This window comes from Monodon monoceros, unplaced genomic scaffold, assembly GCF_005190385.1.
Source record: "Monodon monoceros isolate NGI ecotype Baffin Bay Population unplaced genomic scaffold, NGI_Narwhal_1 Super_Scaffold_11, whole genome shotgun sequence".
NCBI lineage: Eukaryota > Metazoa > Chordata > Mammalia > Artiodactyla > Monodontidae > Monodon > Monodon monoceros.
In genome coordinates this window covers 128,868,794-128,895,688 of record NW_021703767.1, presented here as the reverse complement: position 1 = coordinate 128,895,688, position 26,895 = coordinate 128,868,794, and the positions used below count along the sequence as shown (strand labels likewise).

The window sequence follows — 26,895 nt, the reverse complement described above, 5'->3', positions numbered from 1 at the left end:
GGGCCCAGCCGCTCCGCGGCATGTGGGATCCTCCCGGACCGGGACACGAACCCGTGTCCCCTGCATCGGCAGGCGGACTCTCAACCACTGTGCCACCAGGGAAGCCCCCCTGTGTTTAATATGCAAAGAGTCTGTATCAAAAGAATTTGACTGAAAACACCATTGTGGCCCAAACCCAGCCCTTGTGGACACATGCACTCATTTGTGACTTATGGTGTAAGTGAGCATGAGAAACCATCTTACTTGCCTTCTTGAAGTAATCCAGCAGCTCAGGCCCTGGACTGACTTGCTGAACATCAGTTCCCCTTGTTTTCCTAGTTCTCTCTATCCCCATATGAACAGAATAGTGTACAGAAACTATACACTATTAGTTTAGGAGAAAGGGAGAGACACATACAATATACCAGGTACACAGCAATCCTTTGATTTAGGTGCCAGCCCCATTTACAGATGAGAAAGCTGAGGCTTAGAGAAGTTAAGTAACTTGCCCAAGGTCACATAGGAAAGCTACTCAGGGGCATGCCTGCCTGACTCTTACCCCAAAGCATGGTATTCCTGTGGCTCATCGAAATGCTTTCCCTGAATTACTACTTAACACAAAGACATTAGCTTTTATTGAGGGTTGATAAGGAGCAGCCATGGCAAGAATATTCTGTTCATATGCTTATCAGAAGATTTGTCTCATGATCTTTTCTTGGAAATTAATGGCAGAAAATGTTTGTATTTCTGGACAAAATAGAGAATGTACTTCTATTTATGCAGGTGGAAAAGAATGGTGCTAGCTGTCCTTTTTGCCTTTATTTTCAGGAAGCTCCAAGGGAAGTGTATGGCCCCACTGCATCTTATGGTAAAGTGCATCACCCCTTTCTCCATGTAATTCTGGATCTCTCTTTCTGATGTCATTAATAGGCTTTGATATGTTAATAATTCTGTTGTACAAGTTGCATCTGGTAGTAAGCTTCCTCAGATCCTTTTTAAGGAGGACAAATATATAAATTATAAAGAAGAACCTTAAAGTTCAATTTATACCCCTATAAGTAATTTCTAAATTCAGTTTAAGTAAGACAGTGGATTTAACAAAAAGGGCTATTTGGGGAGTAGCCCAAAAGCCTTTGGTTCTTTTCTAGCTTAGGGGAAGCAAAATTAAGAGACAGTTGGTGAGCTCTGGCCTGATGTGTTATCTTGCCTTCTGCTGTTGGGTAATAGTTGCTGATGAGCACTGAGCACTTACTGCGTGCCAAGCACAGGGAAAAGTTCTTTGCGTGCATTATCTCAGTCTTTGCAGCAAGCATATCAACGACCGTTTTTACCACTTACAAGAAATTCAAGGATCAGAGAAGTCCAGAAACTAGCTCGAGGTCTTGGAGCTGGTAGGTTTGATCTTGAATAAAGACTATAACTTCTTGACAAAAAAACTAAAAATAAATAAAACACTACCAGGTACATGGAGGACATGAAATAAATTGTTAAATGACAAAATCAAGAAGTGAACAGAATTGATATGATTATCGCATGAGGACTTTTTTTTTTTAAGATTTTTTTGATGTGGACCATTTTTTAAATCTTTGTTGAGTTTGTTACAATATTGCTTCTGTTTTTTTATGTTTTGGCTTTTTGGCCATGAGGCATGTGGGATCTTAGCTCCCTGACCAGGGATTGAACCTGCACCCCCTGCATTGGAAGGTGAACACTTAACCACTGGACCACCAGGGAGGTTTCCCATGAGGACCTTTTAGAGAAGGAAGGTCTTTCTTGTTCATCATTACTCTATTATAATTTTTTTATGACAAGAAATGTAATGTCTAGAAAGGGCATGAATCACAGATATCATATAAATTAAACTTCAAATATCTAATTTTGTGGTATCAGAAATCATGTGGAGAATAAAATCACTATTTCTACTTAAAAAAAAAAACAAAAAAAAAGACTATGACTTCTTGGTGTCCGTGTCCTTACCTATAAAATGGAGGCAGATGCTCCTTTCCAAACTTCTTCACAGGCCTGTGATGTTAGTTGATATGTCAACTCTCCTATTTCTTGCCCCCCTCACTTTCCCAGAGGGCACTCTGAGGGTTGGCCATCAGCTTATTCAGATCTTCCTTTGTCCCATAGAGATGGTAAGCAATTGTTCTGTTTTGTTCAAGCTGTACTATTGGCCTGGATTGTAATCATCTTCATTCTTTGCTCCACAAAATATTTTAAAGCTGAACTCAAATACCATTGATTTTCATTACTCATAATAGTTATGTTCTATAAAGGTGCCATGAATTCTGAATGAATGAAGACTGAACCAGCGCTCCTAATGGAAATATAGGGTTCGGTTCCTATGAGCTTTGGTCACATTTGTGTCAACTGATCAATATATAGTCTTGTTTATATGTGTTTCTGTCTAAAGACAACTTATGTAATATACATTGTTAATTCATTAACTTTGAACTCACAGCCAACAATACTATAACTCATGCCTGCGCAAAGCTTATCTAAGACACATATTTTCTCTGTAGGGCCCTGCACAGTATTCTTGCACTTAGGAACACTAGACAACACTTCAGCACTGTACTTGGGGGCCATTTCAAACAGAGATGTCAATAAAAAGCACAAAAATGCTAAAAAGCATGGCACTAAATTGCCTGTAGAAGGGATAGTGTTCACAGTACAAGAGCTGAAACAAGGAGACAGAGCACTGCCTTGCTCGACCTCAGCTGGGAGCACATGTGTTGGGCAACTCACATTTTTGCCATTCTGCACATGTATACAAATGATGGCTAAGGCACGATGAGTATTGATTTCGGGGAAAATTTAAGGATGTTAACTCTTTGCTTCTTATAAGTTGAACATTTTTTTATAGTTTTTAATTTGTATTTTTACTTAATTGTAGTTTTAACTGAGTAATTATTTATGTAATAAAGTTTATCTTTTTCCTTATTGCTTCAAACTTTGATTCAGAGTTAGCAAAGCTTCTTTCTCTACCCCCAAGTAATCGAAGAATTACTCATATTTCCTTCTAGTATTTGTATACTTTACTTTCTTACATTTAAATGTCTGCCTCATTTGGAGTTTATGCTCATGTGTGATATTTAGAATGAGTACAATTTTATCTTTTTCCATATTACTCTGCCATTATCTCAAAATGTGTACTTAAAAGCTCATCTTTTTGCCCACTGATTTAATAATGCTGCCTTTATCATATCCTAAATATCCATATATGTATAATTTGGTGTATTCATGTGCCAATTTCAAATTGTTTTAATTACAGAGGCTTTTGAGGGTGCTTTAATGTCTGGTAGGCCTGGAAGTCCCTCTCACCCTGACCCCATCTTGTTGGGGTTTTTTTGTTTTTGTTTTCCAGGATTTTCCTGGCTATTCTTCCTCATTTGTTCTCTATGAACTTGTCTTTTCAAGTCAATTTACATACCAAATTCAGAGCTTTTCATTTGGTTGTTTATTACTTCTTCCCTGCTATGTGGACATTTCTAATGGGAACATTTTAAGCAGTCTATGAAAGAAGGAGATTTCCCTCCCAAGCCAGTAGAATTGATAGAACTGTTCCATTTAAGCCAAAGGGAGAGGCGGGGTTCTATGATGCTCGCTCTTGTTAAGGAGTGATTCAGGACCAGTACTCGCCTCTTTGCCTTGGATGCTTCCTTCAGGCCTGTTTCTCTAGCCGTGTGGCTGACAGGGTCTTGTTGCTCTGGCCGGCTGTCAGGCCTGAGCCTCTGAGGTCAGAGAGCTGAGTTCAGGACATTGGTCCACCAGAGACTTCCTGGCCCCTCGTTATATCAATTGGTGAGAGTTCTCCCAGATATCTCCATCTCAATGCTAAGACCCAGCTCCACTCAACGACAAGCAACCTCTAGTGCTGGCCACCCCATGCCAAACAACTAGCAGGAGAGGAACACAACACCAGCCATTAGCAGAGAGGCTGCCTAAAATCAGAATAAGTTCACAGACACCACAAAGCACACCACCAGATGCGGTCCTGCCCACCAGAAATACAGCATTCAGCCTCAGCCATCAGAACACAGGCACCAGTCCCCTCCACCAGGAAGCCTACAGAACACACTAAACCAACCGTACCCAGTGGGGGCAGACATCAAAAACAACGGGAATTACGAACCTGTAGCCTGTGAAAAGTAGACCCCAAACACAGTAAGTTAAGTAAAATGAGAACACAGAAATACACAGCAGATGAAGGAGCAAGGTAAAAACCCACCAGACCAAACAAATGAAGAGGAAATAGGCAGTCTACCTGAAAAAGAATTCAGAGTAATGATAGTAAATATAATCCAAAATCTTGGAAATAGAATGGAGAAAATACAAGAAACATTTAACAAGGACCTAGAAGAACTAAAGAGCAAAGAAATGTTGAACAACACAATAAATGAAGTTAAAAATTCTCTAGAAGGAATCAATAGCAGAATAACTGAGGCAGAAGAATGGATAAGTGACCTGGAAAATAAAATAGTGGAAATAACTACTGCAGAGCAGAATAAAGAAAAAAGAATGAAAGGAATTGAGGACAGTCTCAGAGACCTCTGGGACAACATTAAACGCACCAGCTTTCAAATTATAGGGGTCCCAGAAGGAGAAGAGGAAAAGGCAGGGACTGAAAATATTTGAAGAGATTATAGTTGAAAACTTCCCTCACATGGGAAAAGAAATAGTCAATCAAGTCCAGGAAGCGCAGAGAGTCCCATAGAGGATAAATCCAAGGAGAAACATGCCAAGACACATATTAATCAAACTATCAAAAATTAAATACAAAGAAAAAATATTAAAAGCAGCAAGGGAAAAACAACAAATAACACACAAGGGAATCCCCATAAGGTTAACAGCTGATCTTTCAGCAGAAACTCTGCAAGCCAGAAGGGAGTGGCAGGACATAGTTAAAGTGATGGAACGGAAAAACCTACAACCAAGATTACTCTACCCAGCAAGGATCTCATTCAGGTTCGACGGAGAAATTAAAACCTTTACAGACAAGCAAAGTTTAAGGGAATTCAGCACCACCAAACCAGCTTTACAACAAATGCTAAAGGAACTTCTCTAGGCAGGAAACATAACAGAAGGAAAACACCTACAATAAAAAACCCAAAACAGTTAAGAAAATGGTAATAGGACCATACACATTGATAATTACCTTAAAAGTAAATGGATTAAATGCTCCAACCAAAAGACATAGACTGGCTGAATGGATACAAAAACAAGACCCATATATATGCTGTCTACAAGAGATCTACTACAGACCTAGGGACACATACAGACTGAAGGTGAGGGGATTGAGAAAGATATTCCATGCAAATGAAAAGCTGGAGTAGCAATTCTCATATCAGAAAAAATAGACTTTAAAGACTATTACAAGAGGCAAAGAAGGACACTACATAACGATCAAGGGATCAATCCAAGAAGAAGATATAACACTTGTAAATATTTATGCACCCAACACAGGAGCACCTCAATACGTAAGGCAAATGCTAACAGCCATAAAAGCGGAAATCGACAGTAACACGATAATAATAGGGGACTTTAATACCCCACTTTCACCAATGGACAGAACATCTGAAATGAAAATAAATAAGGAAGCACAAGCTTTAAATGACACATTCAATAATATGGACTTAATTGATATTGATACGTCATTGCACCCAAAACCAACAGAATACACATTCTTCTCAAGTGCTCATGGGACATTCTCCAGGATACATCATATCTTGGGTCACAAATGAAGCCTTGGTAAATTTAATAAAATTGAAATCATATCAAGTATCTTTTCTGACCACAATGCTATAAGACTAGATATCAATTACAGGAAAAGAACTGTAAAAAATACAAACACATGGAGGCTAAACAATACACTACTAAATAACCAAGAGATCACTGAAGAAATCAAAGAGGAAATCAAAAAATACTTAGAAACAAATGACAATGAGAACATGACGACCCAAAACCTATGGGATGCAACAAAAGCACTTCTAAGAGGGAAGTTTAGCAATACAATTCTACCTCAATAAACAAGAAAAATATCAAATAAACAACCTAAACTTACACCTAAAGCAATTAGAGAAAGAAGAACAATAAAAAAAACCCCAAAGTTAGCAGAAGGAAAGAAATCCTAAAGATCAGAGCAGAAATAAATAAAAAAGAAATGAAGGACACAATGACAAAGGTCACCAAAACTAAAAGCTGGTTCTTTGAGAAGATGAACAAAATTGATAAACCATTAGCCAGACTCATAAAGACAAAAAGGGAAAAGACTCAAATCAATAGAATTAGAATAGAAAAAGAAGTAACAACTGATGCTGCAGAAATACAAAGGATCATGAGAGATTACTACCAGCAACTATATGCCAACACAGTGGACAACCTGTAAGAAATGGACAAATTCTAAGAAAAGCAGCACAACCTTCTGACACTGAACCAGGAAGAAGTAGAAAATATAAACCGACCAATCACAAGCATTGAAATTGAGACTGTGATTAAAAATCTTCCAACAAACCAAAGCCCAGGACCTGATGGCTTCACAGGAGAATTCTATCAAACATTTAGGGATGAGCTAACACCTATCCTTCTCAAACTCTTCCAAAATATAGCAGAGGGAGGAACCCTCCCAAACTCATTCTATGAGGCCCACCATCCTCTGATACCAAAACCAGACAAAGGTGTCACAAAAAAAGAAAACTACAGACCAATATCACTGATGAACATAGATGCAAAAATCCTCAACAAAATACTAACAATCAAAATCCAACAGCACATTAAGAGGATCATACACCATGATCAAGTGGGGTTTATCCCAGTAATGCAAGGATTCTTCAGTATATGCAAATCAATCAATGTGTGAAACCATATTGATAAATTGAAGGATAAAAACCATATGATCATCTCAATAGATGCAGAAAAAGCCTTTGACAAAATTCAACACCCATTTACGATAAAAACCCTCTAGAAAGTAGGCATAGAGGAACTTTCCTCAACATAAAAAAGGTCATATATGACAAACCCACAGCCAGCATCATTCTCAATGGTGAAAAACTGAAAGCATTTCCACTAAGATCAGGAACAAGACAAGGTTGCCACTCTAATCAGTATTATTCAACATACTTTTGGAAGTTCTAGCCACAGCAATCAGAGAAGAAGAAGAAATAAAAGGAATCCAAATCGGAAAAGAAGAAGTGAAACTGTCACTGTTTACAGATGACATGATACTATACATAGAGAATCCTAAAGATGCTACCAGAAAACTACTGGAGCTAATCAATGAAGTCAGTAAAGTTGCAGGATACAAAATTAATGCACAGAAATCTCTGACATTCCTATACACTAATGATGAAAAATCTGTAAGATAAATTAAGGAAACACTCCCATTTACCATTGCAACAAAAAGAATAAAATACCTAGGAATAAACCTACCTAGGGAGACAAAAGACCTGCATGCAGAAAACTATAAGACACTGATGAAAGAAATTAAAGATGATACAAACAGATGGAGAGATATACCATGGTCTTGGATTGGAAGAATCAACATTGTGAAAACGACTATACTACCCAAAGCAATCTACATATTCAGTACAATATCTATCAAACTACCAATGGCATTTTTCACAGAACTAGAACAAAAAATTTCACAATTTGTATGGAAACACAAAAGACCCTGAATAGCCAAAGCAATCTTGAGAAAGAAAAACAGAGCTGGAAGAATCAGGCTTCCTGACTTCAGACTATACTACAAAGCTACAGTAATCAAGACAGTATGGTACTGGCACAAAAACAGAAATATAGATCAATGGAACAGGATAGAAAGCCCAGAGATAAACCCATGCACATATGGTCACCTTGTCTTTGATAAAGGAGGCAAGAATATACAATGGAGAAAGACAGCCTCTTCAATAAGTGGTGCTGGGAAAACTGGGCAGCTACATGTAAAAAAATGAAATTAGAACACTCCCTAACAGTGTATACAAAGTAAACTCAAAATGGATTAAAGATCTAAATGTAAGGCCAGACACTATAAAACTCTTAGAGGAAAACATAAGCAGAACAGTCTATGACATAAATCATAGCAAGATCCTTTTTGACCTACCTCCTAGAGAAATGGGAATAAAAACAAAAATAAACAAATGGGACCTAATGAAACTTAAAACCTTTTACACAGCAGAGGAAGCCATAAACAAGACAAAAAGACAGCCCTCCGAATGGGAGAAAATATTTGCAAGTGAAGCAACTGACAAAGGATTCATCTCCAAAATATACAAGCAGCTCATGCAGCTCCATATCAATAAAACAAACAACCGAATCCAAAAATGGGCAGAAGACCTAAATAGACATTTCTCCAAAGAAGATATACAGATTGCCAACTAACACATTAAAAGATGCTCAACATCACTAATCATTAGAGAAATGCAAATCAAAACTACAATGAGGTATCACCTCACACCAGTCAGAATGGCCATCATCAAAACATCTACAAGCAATAAATGCTGGAGAGGGTGTGGAGAAAAGGGAACCCTCTTGCACTGTTAGTGGGAATGTAAACTGATAGAGCCACTATGGAGAACAGTATGGAGGTTCCTTAAAAAACTAAAAATAGAACTACCTTGCAACCCAGCAATCCCACTACTGGGCATATGCCCTGAGAAAACCATAATTCAAAAAGAGTCATGTACTACAATGTTCATTGCAACACTATTTACAATAGCCAGGACATGGAAGCAACCTAGGTGTCCATCATCATATGAATGGATAAAGATGTGGCCCATATATACAATGGAATATTACTCAGCCATAAAAAGAAATGAAATTGAGTTATATGTAGTGAGGTGGATGGACCTAAGTCTTTCATACAGAGTGAAGTAAGTCAGAAAGAGAAAAACAAATACCATATGCTAACACATATATATGGAATCCTAAAAAAAGAGAAAAGTGGTTCTGAAGAACCTAGGGGCAGGACAGGAATAAACATGCAGAAGTAGAGAATGGACTTGAGGACACAGTGATAGGGAAGGGTAAGCTGGGATGACGTGAGAGAGTGGCACGGACATATATACACTACCAAACGTAAAATAGTTAGTGGGAAGCAGCCGCATGACACAGGGAGATCAGCTCAGTGCTTTGTGACCACCTAGAGGAATGGGATAGGGAGGGTGGGAGGGATACGCAAGAGGGAGGGGATATGGGGGTATATGTATTTGTATAGCTGACTCACTTTGTTATACAGCAGAAAGTAACACATCATTGTAAAATAATTATATTCCAATAAAGATGTTAAAGGAAAAAAAGGAGTGATTCAGGTTACTTGCACCTTCTCATTTCCCCTGAGCTAACAATCAGCGAAGTCCCCACCTGTGCTGCTGTCTCTGCATGTTTGGCCACGTGTTTTCATCCTCCTCCTCTCTCATTTGTCTTTTCTTCAGCTTTTTGGCTATAAAACTCTGTACTTTCTTAGGATTTCATCCCAGAAATCAGTTGTCATCCTTGGAGCTCCTAAATTTTTCCCTGAGGGACTAGATACAATTAATGTTTCCTCTTATATGATTGAAAAAAGAGGCTTTTGGTAGAATCTCACTGCACCTCTCCATCTAGCCAAAGGAGTGCAATTGACCCATGAGACTCAGCTGAGAAACCATTATTAGAACTCTGAGTTCAGTTAGGTCACAGAATGAATATAGAAAACTCAGTCATTTCCATATAGAGACAAGTAGAAAATATAATGGAAATAGAAATACCATCACTGTAGCAAAAAATATATATATGTATAAGATGCCTAGGGATTAACTCGACAAGACTATAGAACTTTCAGGAAAAACATTGCAGAACTCCACAGAACTACCCAAATAAAGATTGATTTTGAATAAATACTAGACCATATGGTGCTTGTAGTTAGAATAGCGCTGTGTAACCCAGATGATCTCAATTGTCCCAGATTTATGTGCTCAGGTGTTTCTTTGATAAGCGAATGACATAGCTCTATTCCATCTATTACTGCAAGTTTAACAGTTTCTTGAAAATCTCTAAGCATTTCCAGAGATGATTGAGGGGCTTATGTCCCCCTGGATCAATATCAACTACAACTATTTCTCTGCTCTCCTATTACTTGATTATTCATTTATTCATTCATCCGTTTGTTTATTCACAGCACATTTTTTGCATGCTTACTGGGTCCTGAGCACTCCGTAGATGCCCACCAACCATGGCTTATGGCCCCTTTGGCTCCTACCTCCATTTCCAGTCACCCTTGTCTTAGAACATAGTCTCTTTCATTGCCCAGCTGAGCACCATTAATACAAGGCTGTTTTGTGCAAGACTTCTGCTGAGGTTCTGGAGGGTCTTAGTGGTGGATAAGTGCTGTGGGGCAGAGAAGGAGGGCAGATGTGGTGTCTGACGAAAAACAGCATAAAGCAAGAAGCAATGAAAAATTAAATATTATGCTTATTAAAGCTTGCAGGGAATTTCTCAGTTTATTCTTGGGTCCCACCTGCTGCTGTCTTTTGGAACTGCCTCTTCAGTCTCTCAGCATCTCTTGTGTATCATTCTCCTCAGCCTCTCAGATTTCTAGACTACTTAATCCCTCTTTCCTAGCCTTTTGGAACTCAAACCTCCTCTTGTATTATAATGGAGAGAAATTTAACTCTCTCTTTTTCTCCTTCCTACTCTGCTAGTTCACATTGGGGTTTGGAGGAGGGGAGCTTTAATTTGCCTAACCAAAGAAGTCATTGAGCTATGGTTCCCCAACTCCCTACCCCATCCCCCAAAACAAGAGCACTTCTCTTCCTCCAAAAGGAATTCTTCTTATCTCCAGAGCAACCATATTTAAAGATTATTTTTTTCCTCAGCACACTTGGATTTTGAAGAGATCAGGTCTCTCCCAAATTAATGAAGTAGAAGATAATTCCAACTATAATCCCAATGATATTTTTTCTGAAGTTTAATAAAATTATCTTAAAGTTGGGCTTCCCTGATGGCGCAGTGGTTGAGAGTCCGCCTGCCGATGCGGGGGACCACGGGTTCGTGCCCCGGTCTGGGAAGATTCCGCATGCCACGGAGCGGCTAGGCCCGTGAGCCATGGCCGCTGAGCCTGCGCGTCCGGAGCCTGTGCTCCGCAACGGGAGAGGCCACAACAGTGAGAGGCCCGCATACTGCAAAAAAAAATTATCTTAAAGTTAATTTGGGGGGAAAAACAAGCTCAAAGAACAAGGTAAATCTTAAAAGAAGAGTAATGATGGAGGACTAATTCTACCAAGAGTTTAATTTAAACAACACTTATTGTTTAATGAAACAATGAGCAGACAGAGAAGTAAAACGTAACACAAAGTCCAGAAACGGATCTAAATGAAATAAAAAATACCAGAAGAAAATACAGGCAACTCTTTATGTAATCCTGAATTAAGTAAAGAAGGCCTTTCTAAACATGGTAATGTGTGTGTTTGTGTGTGTGTATAGTTCTTACAATAAATAAATAAGAAAAAAAACAGCATGCTTTGCACCATGAATGAACCTTAAAAACACTATGCTAAGTGAAAGAGGCAGGCACAAAAGGCCGTATATTATATGATTCTATCTATGTGAAATGTACAGAATAGGTGAACCCATAGTAGATTAGTGGTTGCCAGGGACTGGGGAGAGGGGACAATGAGAAATAACTGCTAACAAACATGGGAATTTCTTTTTAGAGTGATGAAATGTTCTGGAATTAGGTACTGGTGACGGTCGCACAACTTTTGAATGTGCTAATAACCACTGAATTGTATACTTAAAGGCTGAATTTTATGATACATTAATTATATCTCAGAAAAAATTTAAAGATAAATCAGCTCCACTTGGGGTATCATAAGAAAAAAAACCCAGCATGCCAATAGAGAATGATTAAAGAATGTCTTTAAAAAATATTCAGTGACACTTGTTAAAGGTGGCAAGGCGTACTTTATTCAGGACCATCTGGATAGGTGCAGGGACCACTGCAGTGGGATTCTACTGTGGGGAGAGAGATTGGGCTCCACTCTGAACAAAGCATGGGCAAGTGGGAATTCATAGCCAAGGAGCAGTGTGGGGTCAGTGGATGGAAAACTACTAACAGGAAGCATCAGGGGTCAGGGGCTTGGCTGTACTGGCCCAACAGGGTTGTTGCTGAAGGCAGGCCAGGCTGTCATCACCTGGGGGTGGTAGAGTAAATCTTACCAGATATTGAGGGTGATTATATATTGAGGGTTTGGGTGTGCTGGTTAAACTGATTTAGCAGGGTTCTTGCTAAAACTAGTGTTACGGAACTCAGGTTTGGCTGCTCACCACTCAAGAGCCAATAATTCGAGAGGCAAGTGTCAGCAGAAAGAAAAGGTGCTTTAAGCAGAAAAGCTGGCAATCTGAGGAGAAGGCAGACTCGTGTCCAGAGGCCAACTCCAAAGATTCTGCTCAGCCATGACAGTTTTTAAAGGGAAAAATGGGGGGAAGACTCTCAGTGAATCATTAAGACAGGAGGTTGGGTTCTGTATCATTCCCCACTGAGTGCAGACTGGCTGACTCTCTCTTCAGATATTATCTTGCCTACATGATCTGCCTGCACTCTTCCTTAGGGGGCTGTTGAGGGTAGAGAGCTAGTCATTCTATAACTACTTCATTCTTCACTCTTCTTTTTGTCTAGGAAAAGAATCAGCAGGTTAAACAAGACATGGTATGCATTCAGGAGAGCATAAGTCAGGAGTTAGGTTAAATTGCCTAACGATCTCATTCCTGTAATTAGGTTCTTTTAAGGTTAAAACAGGAACAGAAGTGGGTGAACAGGAAAGGGGCAAAAGAGCTGCTTTCACCAAGTTTTACAAAGAAGTTCACAGATAGGCCTAGGAGAAGGTTCAGGAGTGTGACGAAATACTCTTTGTCAAATGTGAATTTAAAACTTTAAAAAGACAAATGACTAATAAACCTATAAAATACAAATTAAAGTAATGAGATGGAATATGTGCTTATTTTCTTGACAAAGATGGAAAGAAAATAAATTTCCATCATTGGGTAGGTTGCAGTCTAATGGAGATTTTCATAATATGATATTGATGAAGAGCAATTTGGCATTATATTTCAGAAGCCTTAGATTGTGTCCTTGTGATTCCATTTCTAGGACTTTATCTTGAAAAAATACTGTGTACCATTTAAAATAAAGTTGTAAGGCGGGAATTCCCTGGTGGTCTCATGCTTAGGACTCTGCTCTTTCACTGCTGAGGGCCTGGGTTCAGGGAACTAAGATCGCGCAAGCCGAGCGGCATGGCCAAAAAAAAAAAAAAGAAAAGAAGAAAAGTAGTAAAGTACAGTAACAGCACGGAAGATGTCACTACTGCTAGGGAGAAAAATTAGAATGTATAATACATAAAGCAAAGCAGACCAGTAGAAGTATACACACGAAAGGCTGAAGAGATAGGTAGTTTGTAGTTTCTTGTACACCCTTATCTATATTTTGTTTAGCTGTATTTTCCAGATGTTCTTCACTGGAGGTATCTTTTATAATCAGAAAATAATAGAAAAGTTATTTAATATAATACAGTTTCAAATTGGTGATGCTTTTGGGGTGTTTTGTTTGGTGAGCACAATAACAGAACTGAGATTAGAAGTTTCTTGTTTCTCCTGTTTCAAGACTAGAGATGCAAGGGAGAAGAATTAGAAGTCCTCAAAAGTTCCAAAGCCAGATTCTCACCCTCTAGTTGCCCATATGAGTGGTGTATGTAGTTTCAGAATCTAATTGATTAATTGGTAGTTTTATAACATAGACTGTACTATGGTATATTCACTCCAAGAATTTTTCTCTTCAAATCAGGTATTTTGGGCTTTACAACCAGGATCATATTGAGTGGAGTTCTTTCTGATTCTTGACTTGAATTCTGTTTCCCAGATGTAACAATTTTCTTCTCCCAATTTCCTAGACAGAATCATGAATAAACTGGAGGACAAGCAGGACCAGATGATACCATGAAGAGAAGTTTACAGGCCCTCTATTGCCAACTGTTAAGTAAGTTGATGTCACATTTCTTCTTTCCTAGAATAGATCAATGTTATTGTTTGCCCAGTGCCAGAAACTTACACACCTTCTGGAGGAAGACCAGGGTTTGGTCAGTGAAGGACAATACATTTTCCCTCTGCTTCATCTAGGTACTTGAAATATCAAGCATTAAGTCATTCTATTGCCTTGGGCTTCAGTTACTGTACATAATTACTGTAGACTTCGTTATGATAATTCTAAATTGGCATGTTAAGCACAGTCAATTTGAAAATGAGTGTCAACAACGTTATTACTCTTGGTTTTGTGGCAGAATGAAGGGGGTTCTGGTATGATCCCCTCTGGGCTCCTCATGAAGAGGGAATGGTAGGCTGTGGGATTTAGTCACATATAACCTATTACCATTCAGTGACTGTACAGCCTTTGACTTGGAATGTTTTGCATAGTTCTGCATGTTCTTAGATAATGAGTGGTGAAAATGTGGTTTGTTTAGGTTTGGTGGTAGAATGAAGTGTTCGATCCTGATTTTCTCTGCAGGTTGTTGTGTTTTGTGTATTGTGCCACAAAGTGCCAGTTGCCATATAGGGAGTGTGTAGTCTTTGGGATTGGATTGTCACTGAATGAATGTAAAATCCAGTACCAGTTGGTGGGTTTGATGTTCAGATTGACACATTTGGGACAACAGACGTTGCTCACTCCGGGTCAAACCAAAGGCATTGAGTTGGGAAAACTTGAAATTCACCGTGCTTGTCTAATTCTTGCTGAGGTAGAGGACCTATCTTTCCTAGGCTGAGTGGCTCCTTGTTAACTTTTGCCAAGGAAATAACATGAAAATAGATTGAGATGCAAATCACCAGTCAGCCCTTAGAATTTAGCAATTCACATTATGTTGTGCCCCCAGTGCAAAGCACTTTATCTACAGACAGCATTCTGGTTGGGTGTTTTAATTGACTCATTTTTGCTATTGAATTCTAATCCCTGAAACACAGATCACGTCAGCCTGATTTCAGCCTGATGGAACATCGCCAAGAGTTATAGGGACTCTCTCATATGCTTTCTCCATGTATTCTATAGGGTTTGTTGCCTTTTTTTTTTTTTTTTTAATGATAAGCTTGCTTGTTAGAGAAAAGGCTTTACAGATTGAAGAAGCAGTGTCATCAAGAAATGATTAATTCTGCCTTGATGGGATAGGGAACATTTGAAGGATAAATAGGATTTTACACACACACACACACACACACACACACACACACACACACTCACACAGATATACCCTCAAGAAGGCAAGGCAGGTTTTACAGGCAAAAGAAACAAGAAACGAAAAAGAGCATAGTAGATTTAGAAGGCAGCAGAATGCTTGTTGAATTCACCTGTGCTGATTGTATGCCCCAGAGTGTGCATAATGTTATAAGGTCATATATTATCTGAAAGGCATCAGAGAAGTATTCTGTGGTTTAGAGTCCAGTCTTATTCTATAACAAGTGCCCATCCTCCCAGGTCCAACATATTGGAAAGCTGAAGAGATTTTCCTCAAACACTATCTGGATAGCTGCAGAAACTAACCTTGTCTTAACACTTTTCATTGTTTGCAAGCTTGCCTAGAAACGCAAGCAACCCAAATTAGGAGGTAGGTAGTGGCCTTCAATAAACCACACTGATTACTAGGTAGCTGATTGTGGGCTGGAGCCCAGCTTTGTACACAGCTGAAAGGGTGAAGCACTTGGCAATAGATCAATTAGTCTGACTTCAGAGAGTGGTTTTCATAAGTTCATCTGAGATGACAGGCTGTTATTTATAGCATTTTTTTTCATGAGATGAGTTAGATATTTAGTAAAGTCCTAGATAACTTAAACTCTGGCATACATACACAAACAATATCATATATGTCATTGGTCAGCCAATTGTTCACTTATGCCTGGATTAACATTGTCCACAAACAAAATGGTTTTTCAGTGTCTAAAACTGACTTGAGAACTATAGAGTCAACATAAACTTATTATGTTACTGTATGTGACTCAGCAAACTGATTTTAATTTGGAGGGGGGACAGAGTGTTCTGTATCTTTTGTTGCATAACAAATCACCCCAAAACTTTGTAGCTTAAAACAGCAGCAATCATTTATTTTGCTTACGTATCTGCAGTTTGATGAGGGGTTGGCAGACTCTCTGCTCCACAGTAGCTGGGATCTGGGCTAGAATAACTCCAAGAGCTGGGGCTTTTTTCCCTCAGGCCTTTTCACAGGACAAAGTGGGGCTTCCTCACAGCAATAGTGGCCTCAGGGTGGTCATACCTTATACATGGCACCTCACGGCTTTGAGGCCTGGGCAAAACCTACAAGCTTCTTAAGAATTAGGCTTGGAAATCCCAGAACAATACTTCAGCCACATTGTATTGGCGGAAGAAGTCACTAAGACCAACCCTGACCCAAGGGGAGAGGGATTGGACTCCACCTCTCAAAGGCAAGAGTAGTAGAAATTTGTAATCATCTTTAGTCTACCAGAGAGTATCTGTTTAACAAGAAAAAAAGTCAAGCACTTCCTAGTGGACATGAGCCAGTCCATGAGGCTCATCAGAGAAACTCCTCCCTCTGGAGTGCCTACTGTGTTCCCAGACCTCTGCTGATCAGCTCACGTGCACCATCTCACTCACTCCAGAGGTAAATGCACCAATATGAAAAAGTGTTAGCAATGAGTGAGTTAAGGACCGGCCGAGGGTGACCAGGTGGTGAGTGATGAGGTTGGAATTCATAGCCAGGTCTCTCAGACCTCTTTGTTCATGTCCATTTTTTTTTATCCTGCCTGGTGTCTCCACCACACACAGAAAAAATGAGCAGTGTGGCCCCTATGGCTAGACAGGGGTGGTTCTAACCCATGATGGGCAAAGTTTGCATCCTATTAGTGGTGTCAGGTAAGGCTGAAAAAAAAATCCAAGCTCTTTCTGGGTCAGTACATCACAATCACCAGTCATTGAGGCTTTTGTGTGCTTGAGGGATGCAGTCTTTGGCAGGCAGGGCAGTTGAGGGTTTAATATTTTACTTTTATTACAACTGACTGTCTCTGCCTTTATTTTATTTCTTGGTCTTCATCCCACAGTGCAATACTGAGTACTTCATCCTGCCAGCTTTAGCCCTTTGGGAAGGTTTAACACATTTTAAACAATACCTTGGAATGACTAAGAGCTTGAGGATGAAGGTGGTGATGAGAACCTTCGTGATTATGTAAAAAACAAATGCTGCATTCGTTTTTCCTTTTTAGACCTAAGTAATAAAGTAGGTGTGAAGCTAGTGCCAGGAATATCTGGGTTTTTGAGCTGCCAACCAGTGTTCAAATCCTATCCCTACCACTTAGTTGGTAGTTTATGTTAGGTAAGTTACTTACTCTCCATGTGCCTCATATATAAAATGGGATATGACCACCATGGTATATAGAAGAACTACAGTAAATGCCTGTTCCCTTATTGGGCCTTCCTGTCTGCAAGAGAAGGATACAGCCTCTCTAGGAGCTCAGCTGTAACTGACATTTGGGTCACAAAACATTTTTACAGAATTTCTTTTTGAATTTTAGTTTTTTATATGGCAGGTTCTTATTAGTTATCTATTTTATACATATTAGTATATATATTGTCAATCCCAATCTCCCAATTCATCCCACCATCACCACCACCCACCACCCGCTTTCCCCCCTTGGTGTACGTACGTTTGTTCTCTACATCTGTGTCTCTACTTCTGCCTTGCAAACCAGTTCATCTGCACCATTTTTCTAGATTCCACATATATGCATTAATATATGATATTTGTTTTTCTCTTTCTGACTTACTTCACTCTGTATGACAGTCTCTAGGTCCATCCACGTCTCTACAAGTGACCCAATTTTGTTCCTTTTATGGCTGAGTAATATTCCATTGTATATATGTGCCACATCTTCTTTATCCATTTGTCTGTCAATGACATTTTTACAGAATTTGATCCTTACAAACCTTATTAGGCAAGCAGGACATTAATTATCATTGATCTCATTCTACAGAGGAAGGAGTTGACACGATCAAGGCTGCCTTTCCCAGGCCATGTCACAATTTGTTTTAAAAGTAATAATGGATAATAAGTAGCATCATCACAAATGCTGAAGAACGTGACATTACTGGAGAGGCGCTGAGTCCTGAGTTGACAGATTTGGTCTTTGTCTGGGTGCTGTGTACTGGAAATTTGTTACGTTACTTCATTTTTAAGAAGACCAAGACAATCCTTCTGAGCTCATGAACATAAGTTTTTATATACTAATATCTATTTAAGTCAAAGTTGTTTGGATACTTACTCAGAGTTAAGGAGCAATTATGTTTAGTAAGTTAAGTATTTGCTCTACACCCAGGCATCTATATTCTTAATTCATACTCTGTATTATTGGCACATCTTGCTTGTTCTTGCATCCTCGAAATATACTGAACTGTGGTGACCATACAAAAAAGTAATCCTTTGCTCAATCCAGAGAACTGTTCATGGGTCCCTGTTACTCAGAAGGTGGAAGAGAAAGAGAACTCCTGCTGTAGTTTGGGCCCCTAACCTGTAGAATTTAGAAGGTAAAAGATATCACCTTTTTTGCCCTCTTTACCTGGCCCATGGGGATTGCATCTGTCTCAGACTTGAATTATGCACACACACCACAAAATCCATATTACTCAACTCTCTAGACTCTTTCAGGCATAATGAGAAGCTGGTTGAGAATGGAGTTCATTTCTAATGGGATGATCTGCATCTCATCTGATCTCTGGAACTGGGCAGAAGCCCCTAAATATCCTTTACAGTGAGCAAAATGTCTTTGGTGCTTTTTTAGCTCTAACTAGCACTTTTTGCCAACCAGCTACCCAGTGACTTTATTCGTCCCTCCAGTCACTTCTTAAACTAGAAATATCCACATAGTAATATCTTCCACAGGGGATTAACATTTTCCCTCTCTTTTTCCTCCATGCTTATCCTTATCCCATAGTAGACCCAGAGTCCCACCATGGTACCTACCCAGACCAGCTACCCTACTCTGGTCTGTGATCTGAATTTCTCATGTATTCATTAAGGTAGAAAGCAATCTAAATTAATTAATGCCAAGGTATGCTTCATTGGCTAGGGAGCTTCTCCATAACTTTCAGGGATATTTGCATTCTTAAAGAAATTAATTTTACCTTCTCAAGGCAAATGCTGTGTTGGTGTCATTTTAAACCATATTGAGTATAGCAGTTTAAACAGATAAGTTTCCCAGGGCCTGTCCATTTCTCTGAATCTCCTTGAGTCAATGGTCTTGAATCTTCATTTCTCTTTCTGGCTTATCTCTTGCCTCTTTGGCCAACTTAAACCAGAAATGATCTTATTATGCCCTATTTATACCCTTATCATCACCATCCTCCTGGATTTCTATCCCTGAATAGCTAAAGTCATCTCGATTTGTTCTCTGTTTCAACCTGGATGCAGTTGGATACCAGCTCCCATGGACTCTAACTTGTTGTGAATACATTTCTCTGCATCCACATTGTCTCTGTTCAGTGAAGGGCTTCCTGTGGTCTTGCCTGAACCCTTTTAATAGTTTTCCTTCTTGCTGCCCTAATCTCAGTCCTCCTCCTTCTAATTCACCCTAACATTGCCACAGAATAGCAGCTTGTCCTCTGCTGATGATCTTTCAATGGCTTTGCATTACCAGGAACAACAGTTCTCCTAGTGTGGTCCAAGAACCTCTCAGGACCCCTGAGACCTTTTCAGGAAGTCTGTGAGGCTCTCCTTTTCCAACTACATTATGTTTTTTTTTTTTTTAGAGGTGAATTTTTAAAAATTAATTTATTTATTTATTTTGATTTTTGGCTGTGTTGGGTCTTCGCTGCTGCAGGCAGGCTTTCTCTAGTTGAGGCGAGCAGGGGCTACTCTTCGTTGTGGTGCGTGGGCTTCTTATTGCAGTGATTTCTCTTGCTGCAGAGCACAGGATCTAGGCGTGCGGGCTTCAGTAGTTGTGGCACGCGGACTTAGTTGCTCCGCAGCATGTGGGATCTTCCCGGACCAGGACTCGAACCCGTATCCCCTGCATTAGCAGGTGGATTCTTAACCACTGTGCCACCAGGGAAGTCCCAACTGCAATATCTTTATGATTTATAGCCTTCAACTATATTGCAACAGATTGAATGCAGTAGGTGATGTGAGATCCAACTAGCTGTCTTTCATAAGCCAGATATTAAGGAGATTTACAAAAGTTAAAACAATGACACCCTTCTCACTATATTTTTGTTTTAGAAATTATGGTTATATTTTATTTAAAATGTTATTTGTTAACATGTAATGAGTTTATTGTTGTTTTAATGGATTAATTTTTTGTTTCTCAGCTTTAACTTTTAGTATACTAAATATTAGTAGATATAACCCATATAAACAAAGGCTCTTTGTGGTCCTCAATTTTTAAGAGTATAAAGAGGTCATGAGACCATAAAGAACCACTGTCTTCATGGTTTGTTTTTCCTGAGAAGTGAGAGGAAGTTTTCCCTGAAATTAAGGAGGGAGAGGTGGTATGAATCATAACTGACATGGAATTTATGTCCAAACAAGAACTAAATCCAGAAATGTAAGCTCTTTCCAATGTTACAGGCAGTTATAAAGATATTGCATTATGTTTGCATATGAAATGAAGAATTTTCATTTCCTCCACCACCATTGAAGGTGCTTCCCTCTCTCACTGAAGGTGCCTGGCCATAACCTCCATGTGGAGTGACACTGTGGCAGCCACAGTTAAGAGCTCAGATTCTGGATTAAGACTACTTGGGTTCAAATCCTGGTTTGCCACGAATTCTTATCTAAATGATTTTCACCTCTTTCCGTACAAAACATGCCAATTGAGCATGCCTCCACTGCCAAACAGCTGTTGGACTGTCTGTCCTCCACCCCTTGCAAATCTATCACTCCGGAGGCCATGAAAGTAAAAGAGCATGCTCCATTTAGTAGCAAACAGCAAAGTGCTACCACCAGTGGCTATAATAATGGTAATGACATGTTCGGTCTCCAGTCAGCATTATGGAAATGGGAGGCATCCATTTCATCCCAACTGCAATTCAGTATTTTAGACTGGATTACTCTGATTGGCTTTCATCAGTGTTTCTCAAACTTTGATGTACATTAGAACCACCTGGAGAGCTTTTAACAAATCCCCTTGTCCAGACCCACCACAGATCAATTAGAATCTTTGGAAGAGGGGATAGGGAGCATGGGGCCTGGGCATCAGGTGATTCTAATGTGCAAGCAGGGTTGAGAATCACTGGCTTATAGCAGTGATAACCATGCAACAGAATCACCTAGAAGGCTTGTTTAAATACAGATTGCTGGGCACTATGCCTGGAATTTCTGATTCAGTAGATCTGGGATGGGGACGATAATTTGTATTTCTAAATTTTCAGTGATGCTGAAGCTTTGGTCCAGGGACCACACTTTGAGAATCACTGTCTTAGACTAAAGAAGGGCTGTCCTGGAGCCAAAGATGCTTTCAGCTTCCCTGCCTCACTTGAGCTGCCTAGTGGTGAAATGGATCTTGGAACAAAATCAGGGTCAGTTGGGAAGGAAGAGGAGGAGAGAAGATGTCAGGAAGAGAACCAGCAGAATCACAGTGTTGCAGGGTTAGAACTGTTAGAACTTGAAGTTTCAGTTACTCCTCAGGATACACTGGAAGTTAATTTTTACTCTGTTTTAAGAAAGGCACAAGGGCTTCCCTGGTGGCACAGTGGTTGAGAGTCTGCCTGCCGATGCAGGGGACACAGGTTCGTGCCCCGGTCCAGGAGGATCCCACATGCCACGGAGTGGCTGGGCCCGTGAGCCATGGCCGCTGAGCCTGCTTGTCTGGAGCCTGTGCTCCACAACGGGAGAGGCCACAACAGTGAGAGGCCCGCGTACTGCAAAAACAAAAACAAAAAAAAAAGAATTTGAGGCTGGATTTTCTTTTACTATGCATATTTTCTCTTAGGGAGAACGGGTCTCTTTGGTTCTGAAGGTTAAGTCATTCACACAGAAAAATTGAGGAGGTAACACTTTGAAGTGTGACATTAACCCAGGAAATCTGTGCATACTGGGCCCTTAAAGGTGTCATGTTGATTTAATGTCTTTCACATTTTAAATTGTGATTTTTAAATTTGCATTAAGTCAACAACTCTCTTATGCAGAGTAACCAAACATTAGTAAGGCATTTTCATTGTAAGCAATGTCAATGAAGACTGAGGAATAAAATATTTTAAAGAAACTCAATTTTATGACTTTCCAGTGTATTCCATTACATAGTTGGCAGGAACGTAGGTGAGGGAAGTCATGCTCACATATAGAGCTGTTGACTTATGCAAATTTAAATGTTAACTCTTAATGAGTAAATTCAATTTTCTATATGAAAGTACTTTTGCTTAAACATACGGTGGGAGAGAGCACAGAATTTGGATTTAAAGAATGTACTTTGAGCGCTCACGTCTTCTCTTAGTAGTTATGTGACTTTGCACAGAATAGGTAACCCCAGAGCTGCCTCGTTTTCCTTAACTGCAGTACACAGATGATGAGTATATCTACCTTGAGGATTGTTGTGAGAGTTAAATGATCAGAGTATAACAACATTTTGTAAGTTGTAAAATGCCTTCCAAACATGGGTTATTGTTTTACTACTGTCCTTAAATAACATAAGTATTTCCTTAAATAACTTAAGTATTCCTTTTGTTGTTAAATTATACTATTGTTTAGTAAATCTCATTTAAAAATTTTAAAAAGGAAATGTGAAAGACAGTAGAGCATGTTCCCGCCCAGCTTCCAATTTAGTAGAACACTCATTAATGCATGTAAACCTCAACGGGAGCTACTCTAACAAAGGGTTTTCTGGCTTATCAGGATCTGATAAAATTCTGAAAATTGTTCTAAACGAGAGAAGTTGGAGCAGAATTTTTTAAATGAAGAAAAGGGATTTTTTTCCCAGCAGATTCATGTTGGCTTGTAACAAATCTTCAGTGGACGTTTTCTGAACAGTTTAATCATTGCCTTTACAAATGTGATGGACACTGGAGATTCTTTAGGCTAGAATCCAAGAAGCTCCCCAAACCTAAGCCACATTGCCTTTGCCAGCTCTCCTTTCGTGTCTCCCTCTCCTGTTCACCCATTTCCCCTTCCTTTCCTTTGGTTCGTCTCCATCACCAGATTTTCTCTTCTCTTTGCTCTTCCCCTTCAGAAGTTTCTAAAATTTTCTCCTGCAGGGCATAAATCCTTTGTCTGCTGCAGGTATCCTGACAGCTCCTCAAAAGTTAATTTCTTGTCTTTGATCTGGCTACACCAGCATATCACTCAGGATATCAGGGTGCCCTGTGAGCTGTGGCCAGTCATATTACTCCGCCCACCCCCCCAGCATCTTCATCAGTTTCCCCATCTATAAAAAGCTCCCTATGGCTGCCGTATCAAATTAGCACAAACTTGGTGCCTTAAAACAATAGAACTTTTTTTCTCTCACAGTTATGGGGGCCAGAAGTCTGAAATCAAGGTGTCAGCAGAGGTACACTGCCCTCAAAGGCTCCAAGGGAGAATCTTTCCTTGACTCTTCTATTCTGGTGCTTCCGAGATGTTCCTTGGTTCATGGCTGCATCATTCCAAACTCTGCCTTTGTCTTCACATGGCCTTCCCTCTTATCCCTGTGTCTCTCTTGTGTGTGTCTCTTGTAAGGACACTTGTCATTGGATTTAGGGCCCACTTGGATCCAGCATGATCTTATCTCAAATATGCTTAACTTCATTACATCTGCAAAAATACTTTTTCCAAATAAGGTCTCATTAACAGGTTTCTGGGTTAGGACATAGATAGAACTTTTGAGGGACCACCCCTCAACCAAATAGAGCATGATATTGCTATACTTCATTGATTTGGAAATATAAGTATATTGAGCACTTAGCACAGTGCCCAGTTCAGAATATGTGCTCAGGAAGTGGTGGATGTGGGTTGAGGAGCAGGGTATGAGGAAATGGAACTAGTGAGCTTATGAGTTTATACAGCTTTTTGGAGACGTTTTCCATAAAGTGAGGGCAAGAGAGGGCTGTAGCTAGTGGTGGTTAGAGGGCTAAGTGTTTAAAAAACAAGAGCAAAAACAAACAAACAAAAGCAGTGAATTGAGCTGGTGTAAAAGTTCCCAGGAAAGGTTTGCAGAAACTGAGTGCTGTAGGGCTATGAGCTTCAGGGGGTGTGAGATGCACGCTGAGGGTGAGCCCCTAGGGCAGGAGGAGCTCTAGCCGTGATTCCCGTGCTGTATAGAGTTGGTGCACAAGCTGTGTTTCCTGACCTTGCCAATGAATGCCAGTGCTGGGTACATAATTGTTCAGTGTTTGATGAGAAGAGGCAAGAATTAGATTCCCCTGAACTGTGATGAGTGAGTCTGGTTAACACTGAGCATAAGGGCTTTAATGATTTCCCTGCGATGTTCTCTCAAAGTCAGACAACTGTCTCCCCACGGGGCAGAGCCCAGGCTCTGTGCTGGCAGCTGTGGGTCTGCTAATTATAAGGTGGCTCAGGAGAGAGCCCAGAGCCCTCTGAGATGAAAAGATGCTACAGTTTACTTTGAAATTCCTTGGTTAGATGAAGAAATGAGAGCATACCCACTTTTCCCAAAAGCCAGAGTCCTTGAGTCACCTCGATGGAGGACCAGTATCGTGCCCCAAGTGCCTGCTAGGTCATGCCCCGGCATCCTGGGTTGCAGTGGGAGATGATGGGAAGGGAGGGTTGGAAGCTCTAGAGTGGGGCACTGGAACAGAGATGGTGATAATTAAGACTCCAGCTCCGGCCTGGAGGCCATTATGAGGCCTGGACAGCCTCTGAGGTTGGGGGAGTGCCAGTCTGAAAGAAGCCCAAGTGGCTGGGCAGCTTTCTTGTCTGAACACCTGAGGTCTCATCTAAGCAGCACTCACAAAGGAGGCTCAGACAAATATAGTCACAGTATGTCTTTGATATGTTATTGTTATTCTGACCTGTGGTAACTGCAAAATAATTGAGCTAAGAAATAAAGCATACTATTTATTTAAATAGCTTAGCCATAGAAATTCCGTAGGGAAAAAATGTACCATATTTCACCCAAAAAGTTGGTCTCATATTGTTAGGACATTCAATTTCTCTTTTGGCAAGTGTCTTTGGTCAGGCTCCCTGGAAGCAGACCTTGACTCCTAAGAAGTGACTTGTTGGGAAACATTCCCAGGAAACCAACAGGGGCATAGGGAGTGGGCCTGGAAAGGGAAGGAGGCCCCACCAGGGTGCCTTATCCAACAAAGCCCCACAGAGGCTGGCTTGGGCTTAGTTTCCCCTGTGAACTCTGGTAAGAGTGCAGGTCACACCTTGGCCTTGTCCCCATCATGGGTGACAGAGCTGGAGCATCCTATTCCCTGATCGGTGGGTCAGTGCATGTGCCAGGCACCGTTTAAGCACTTTAAATTAGTGGCATGCATGTTATCACATTTAATACACTGAGACATGCAAAACATTTGGAACAGAGCTATAAATTTTGGATTGTTATTATTTCACCACCATTATCACCCCTTCCCCTACTCCTCCCATTTCTCTGGAATTAAAGTAAAACTTCATCTCTCTTTTATCTCTAGGACCTTGTTCTCATTCTTACACATCATATTACAAATGCAAACTATTACATCTCTGTCCTTTCCCCTACGAGTCCTCCTGCTAAGTCTCCTTCTTTGAGAACCTGTCTGGAGTCCCAGCTGAGGGCTGGAGGTGACTGGCGAAGGGCTGGTGATGAAGGTGTCTGTGGTTAGAGGTGTAATTGAAATCCCCCCAGATGTGGCCCCATGGGCTTCTCCTGTGCATGATTAAATTGGGATGATAAATGAGAGGGACCAGGTATTTTAATCTTTCCCTGGAGATGTGGCTCTTACACATGTGGTCTTCTTGGGAATGTTTTCCCATAGGTGGAACTTTGGCAAGAGTCATTGCCAGTCTGAGGATCCAGATTTCCCCAATCAACAGATGCTTCAAAAATATAAAGTTCTAAAAACTAGGAAATTATTTATAGACTTCTGAGAGAATTGTAGTATAATTATAAAGGAAGGAGGGCAGCCTTTATGCAGAACGTCTAATTGTTCTTGTGAGGAAGCTGATCCAGGTTTTAGAGAAAAACTTGTGTGTGTACACCAGGGAATTTAGAAGTTTACCTTCTGATGCTACATGAAAATGAGTTGGCTTGATGTCAAATAAAGTTCATTTTCTTTAAAAAAAAAAAGGAGGAGGAGAGGAAGAGAAAGAGGAGGCATCACATAAGCAGTTGCTAAATCTAGAAAGAGATTAGCAGTCAGGATGTTTCCACTTGCTTGCTTTTTCTTCCATTTTCCACGACAAGATTTTATTCCCTGGAATATATGGAAGAGTCATAAAAGCATATACTTTCAGAGCTGAATGGAAGATCCTTTAGTAATTGTCACCCCATTTGACAGATGAAGCAGTGGATGCCATCCTGAGAGGATAAGTAACTTGTCCAAGATGCAAGCCTGGTTGATGTGAGGGCAGAGGCTCAAACATGGGTCCACGGAGCCAGGTGCAGTGCTCACTCCAGGCTCTCCTTCCACCACCCTCCACCTTGCCTTGTGCTCCAGTCACACTGATTTTCTCTTCCTTCCTCAAGTATTCCAACAACCTGGCATGACTGGCTCCCTGCTGCTTGGGGCGTGGCCCCCTGACCTCCTCCCAGCAGCTTCCTCTCCACCCAGGCTCTCTCCATCAGGTTACCCTGGTTTAAGTCTTGCATAGCACATGGAGCCATCTGACATGTTCCTTGCCTTGTTTTTTGCATTGCCTACATCTCCCCTTGGAATGTCAGCTACATGCCAACATGCTGTATTTCCAGCATTGAACAGTGCCCAGCTCATGAAAGTCCCCCAACAAAAATGGCATTAAAACAGAATGA

General features: G+C 40.3%; 1 protein-coding gene across 3 annotated transcripts in view; it reads left to right on the top strand.

Annotated features, from left to right (window-relative positions):
* TMEM108 (transmembrane protein 108) overlaps positions 1-26,895 on the top strand; it is a 397,442-nt gene that overhangs the window by 229,253 nt on the left and 141,294 nt on the right. Inside the window, exons 1-2 of one of the 3 annotated variants that reach the window (XM_029215558.1) lie at positions 808-847; positions 13,899-13,984. In XM_029215558.1, the coding sequence (XP_029071391.1) occupies positions 13,945-13,984 (40 nt within the window). In that variant the 5' untranslated portion in view covers positions 808-847; positions 13,899-13,944. Of the gene's footprint in view, positions 1-807; positions 848-13,898; positions 13,985-26,895 lie in introns of those variants that run through there. The other 2 variants (XM_029215557.1, XM_029215556.1) reach the window with 2 other exon arrangements.